This window comes from Oryza brachyantha, chromosome 8 (assembly GCF_000231095.2).
Source record: "Oryza brachyantha chromosome 8, ObraRS2, whole genome shotgun sequence".
NCBI lineage: Eukaryota > Viridiplantae > Streptophyta > Magnoliopsida > Poales > Poaceae > Oryza > Oryza brachyantha.
In genome coordinates, this window is record NC_023170.2 from 16,466,134 (window position 1) to 16,471,475 (window position 5,342).

The 5,342-nt window shown below is 38.7% G+C and overlaps 1 protein-coding gene across 1 annotated transcript; it reads right to left on the bottom strand.

The window, feature by feature from the left end:
• LOC121055210 lies at positions 1–692 on the bottom strand. Its single transcript, XM_040527182.1, has 3 exons — positions 608–692; positions 389–471; positions 1–240 (listed from the first exon to the last, which is right to left on the bottom strand). Exons 1-3 carry the CDS (start codon positions 690–692, stop codon positions 1–3), a joined length of 408 nt encoding a protein of 135 aa, XP_040383116.1.
• Between the last annotated feature and the right edge of the window lie 4,650 nt (positions 693–5,342).

Consider the following 5,342-nt stretch of genomic DNA (forward strand, 5'->3'; position numbering starts at 1 on the left):
CTAGAAGTGGCAGATGCATCTGTAGTGGTAGGCGCTGTTCATGGGGTCGTTGGCATCGACGGGGACCTCCTGCACGCTGCACCGCCGCCGGCAACCCCGGCACTCGTTGTAGGTGCACGTCGGAGCCTTCGACCCGATCAGCGTCCTCCTCTCCGCCGCCGGCGGCGGCGCCCGGCTGATCCCGCCGCCTGGTGCTGGTGCTTCTTCTGATGACGACGACGACGATCTCCCGGTCCGGGCCTAATTAATAAATACGCAAGACAAAATTACTGCAAATGTATAGCACGAGATTACACTCATAAATTAAGTTATTATTATAGCCTTCATTGCTTTGGATTAATGCATTCATAGATAATCAGAGAGAGCACAAAGTTACCGACGGACGTACGCGGGACACCGCCGGTTGATCCGTCGCCGCCGGGAAGGTCGTCGACGGCGGCGAGAGTGTCCGAGCAGCTGAAACGCCAGCTTCTGTGTGCACATGTGCATGCAGTACATACATACATACATTAGTCTAGCTACTTGAAGTTCCATTGCTCTGCCAATGATAAAAATAAACCTGCAAATTAAGAAACTCATTAGCTAGCTAAGCTTATGACGTGCGTACCTGCAATAAAAGCCATAAGAGCAGCAACGAGCAGGAGAAGAAAGTAGAGCAGCTTCAGTTTATTCGTCCCTGGCGCAGCGGCCATTCCAGGTACTTTTTTTTTTCTAGCAATTCACACACTTGGGCAAATCAAGAAGAAGAAGAAGAAGAAGAAGAAGAGGAGGAGGAGGAGAGGTGATAGCTTCCTGCATAAATATATATGGTTATCATGGACTCCTTTATATAGGTGCTAATTAAAGAGTGAAGAAGTGCAGAGAGAGAGAATTGAAGGAAGGCTAGGGAAAGTAAAATACGAGAGTAAAAAGATGAGACGTCGATGATGCATACGCATGCATTAGATCATGTGGGCATTAATCGACAACAGAGAAGGTCAATGCGTGCATAGTGCACGATTTGTAAGTAGTGTGGTTCTAGCGGATTCCTGAAATTACTGCTCATGCAGCAACAGTCCTGGGGGTAGGGGTGAAAACGGGACGGATATTACCCGCCCGTCCGCCCGAATTAAATTCAGGATAAATTTGGGTCACCAAATCAGGTATCCGAAATATAATATGGATTTCGGGTCGGGTTCGGGTATTTTTTCTCGGATACAAATATGGGTTCGGGAACGTGGTATCCGACGGATACGGGTTACCCGGCAAAAAAAGGTACTATCCGGTTAAATATCCGGATATGACCCGAATAGTTATAGTCAATCAAAAGCCCATGTTGCATTCACATACAATTAAAGCCCAGTAACAGGAAAATATTATTCTAAGTGTTCCATATACATGTACATTAACTTTATTTATACTTTTTGTTCATATATACTAACATACTAATTAAATCAATTATATTTCCTTACAAGCTTTGCTAATACTAGTTGTTACTTCTATGATATAGTTGTATTTAATATTTATGGAATAGTTGAATATCTATTATATATGTGATATATATAGTTGTTGTTTTGATTTGATATCCGAATAAGTATTCGTAACCGAGATCATTCGTATCCGTCTTAGCACGTATCCTTTCCGTATTTGTGCCCGATATTATCCATCTTCGTATTCGTATTCGACCATATCCATATTCGACCTGATCTCGAAAAGAAAATATGGGTTAGGATACGGGAAGAATGCTATCCGACCATATCCGACCCGGTTTCACCCCTACCTGGGGGTGCTTTTGGTTCTGAATTAGGCCGCGTTCATTCGGTGGGGGATTCTCTTTTTCCGAAGGGCACGTTTTCTGAACCGTTCAACGGTGCATTTCTTTTTTAAATTTTTATTAGAATGTTGTATTAAAAATCATATTATTTTTTTAATTTTTTATAATTATAATTAATTAATTATGTACTAATCTATTATTACGTTTTTCATACGGGTAACTTACCTTCTTACCGAACACGACCTTAGTAATTATATTTTTAGAGCAATTTTACAGTCCAACAAAAAGTAACAAAAAATACCTCGAGGTACCGGTACCTCACGATACCAATTCGTTTCTGATCGTTGGATCTAACAACGTATATCCTACTCAGTTAGATTCAATGGTGATAAAAGATTTGGTACCTTGAGATATTTTTTGTTAGACCGAACAAATCTCTATTTTTTAACCTTATCTTTCATTCAGATGGCCGAGGGGAACAGATAGACAACTGCAAGTAATTTCTAGATTTTCATTCTTTGCCAAAAAAAATTAGATATCATATTAAATAATATTTTCTATTCTGTATTATAAAACTTTCTGTTCTCACCTAAATTCATATGTATGCATGAATCTAGACACATATATATTGATACATTAATGAATATAGGCAAATCCAAAAAGTCTCATAATATAAAATAGAGGTAGTAACAGAGACCATAACTCTTGATGTTACAAGCAGTAAAAAAAATCCGTCAAAATAGAATTAACAGAAATGTGTAGTTTCCCTCCTCTTTTTTTTATGTGTTTTTGAAACCTTACTCCTGCTAATATGTTCTAGCAGACCTTCCATCGTCGTTACGATCAAAAGAACATCACCAAAGAAGTCAGCAACCTGTATTTTTTGAATATCAAGATTAATTGCTGCAATCTGATTATCACAGCTAAATATTCATTTCTTTCTAACTCTTTCCCCTATGATCTCGTCAATAGGGTAGCCACCAACAAAGAGATATAAAGAGCAGAAAACTCAAAAAAAACGGGGGGGGGGGGGGGGAGGGGGGCTCACACATGACACACCTATCTACATGAACACCATGGAAGATATAAGCACTGCACAACCCAATATATATCTAATCTTAAAAGAATTTATCAAGAAACCCCTGTGAACATAGTATCGGCTAACATGAGATAGGTTTATTCTCCTTTCACCTATCACGAGTAGCTTGTCCCAAGCATTGGGAGCAATCGGTTTCCATCGATTTTTCATCGGTATATTAACACTTAACGAAACATCTCAAAATGTTATAAAGATAAAATATATGTGTATATAAATAATAATTTTTAATAGCTACAATAATTTATTGCAGGTGTGTGTTGAATAGTCCCAAATTGGTTGTGGAGAGGCAAAAGACCTAGGATACAAGCGGTGGAGCCCCTCACCTCATTGGCTAGCTTTTGAGATAGGAAATGCCCTTTACGATCCTTCAAGTGGTATCAGAGCCTGGCTAGTTTAACATCTCTGGTCCGATGGACACAGTGTGTGAAGGCCTGATGGACCGTAGGGTGCCTGCGAGGATGCAAGACCTGTATACCTGATTGGACCGTGGGCTGGTGATAGCCCGGATACGGTGAAGGGGCGGTGAAGGGCTGAGTGACACCAATGTGTGAAGGGGGAAGATTGTTGAATAGTCTCACATTGGTTGTGGAGGGACAAAGAACCTAGGATATAAGTGGGGGAGTCCCTCGCCTCATTGGCTAGCTTTTGAGATAGGAAATGTCCTTTACAATCCTACAGTGTGGGCAGTGTACCGCAATGTTGATCAACAGCGCGCAACTATATGCCTTTTGGCATGTATAATAATAGAGAACCACAATAGTAGCTTTTTTTCTATAATAAAATTCATTTTAGATTTTTATTGAAAGAAGCTACCGCCGATTATTATAAATATTTCAGGTTGAACAACTTTGAATTACAAAATCACAACTTTCAATCTGTCTTTTTTATAATATAACAGACATACAGACAGAGAGATAGCTAGATGGATTGGAGAGGACATTAACTTGAAGGTGAACAAATTTTGACCGCCAATAACTTTTTTAGATAATGACAGTGGTAACTCCCGCGGTATATATCTGCACACAGCCATTACAATACCGAAATAAAAAAGAAATAATAAAAACTAAATCAACATGTATGGCAAAGGTACGTTGAAAAAATCAGTGACAAGGAAAATCCCCTATACCGACCTTACGACAAATTGCTTTTCAAATACTCTATTATAAAATATAATACATACTAGGTTTTTAAAACATGATCTCTAATATTATTATTTGGCCAGTGATTCTCTCATAATATGTTTTCAGTATCTACGTGCAAAATTAACACCATATATATGAAAATATTTTTAGAGATATATATATATATCTAATAATAACCACATGCATGACAATATATATGTCTCGTCGATCTGGTACGTCAAGCTCAGAATTTTGTAGGACATAGACCTTAATTCGGATCGAAGAATCAAGTGACTGCATACAATAGAAAATATATTGAAAATGGTTGGGAAACAATTTGAAACTCTGGGATAAATGAGGTGTTTTGTTGGGAAAATGCAAATTTTTGGATGTCACATCAGACGTTTGATCGGACGTCGGTTTAAGTTTTTGGACACGAATGAAAAAACGAATTTCACGGCTCGCCTAGAAACAGCGAGACGAATCTTTTGAGCCTAATTAATCCGCCATTAGCGTACGTAGATTACTGTAGCACTTATGACTAATCATAAATAAATTATGCTTAAAAATTCGTCTCGCAATTTGAAGAGGATCCAGAGTAACACATATAGCTGTAAATGTGCATGTCTCCTGGATCTTGCACTGTATAGAGATTGCCCAGAATCTATCGACCACGTCTCCCCTGCACATATAATGCCGTGAGAGAGGGAATGGCTCCACAGCTATGTACCTTATCGCTTGACGTGGCGGCTCTACGTTTTCTTTTTCTTTTTCTCTTCGGCACAACGCATGCCTGCTATACATGCCTACTACTCCGTCCTTAAAAAAAGAATTTTTAGGTTTTCTCTTATTTGAAAATTTTATAAAAAAAGTTTTTATATTATAAGTAAAGTATTATTAATGTCTTATCATATAATAACAATAAAACATTACAAAACATTATAAAGAGTCAAACGTTCTAACGTTAAAATCTAAACGGGTTACTATAGAATTTTTTTTAAAAAAATACACGTCATAAGATTTGTATGAACCTACGGTCACTAACGTTAAATCTAAACGTACGGGTGCGTGTTCGTCTTCCCTGGACCCGTCAAAGAACAAACGCAAGGCTCCAATTCCTGGAAAAAAAAAGAGCAAGCGCTACATGCCTCCATACATATATACTGGAGAGCTGCACGTTCATGTGGCTGCAGTACATCACAGTAAAAAACTGTAGAACGTTGCAGATGTTTGTCAACAATATATAGAACGTCCTCATGTCCATTGTCTAGATAAGGCATGTCTGAAGAGCTTTTAGTAGCTCCAGGCTTTTCTAATTTAGAACTTCTAGCTTAGTTAGGCCGCGTTCGCCGTTTGCCGGTGGGTGGTA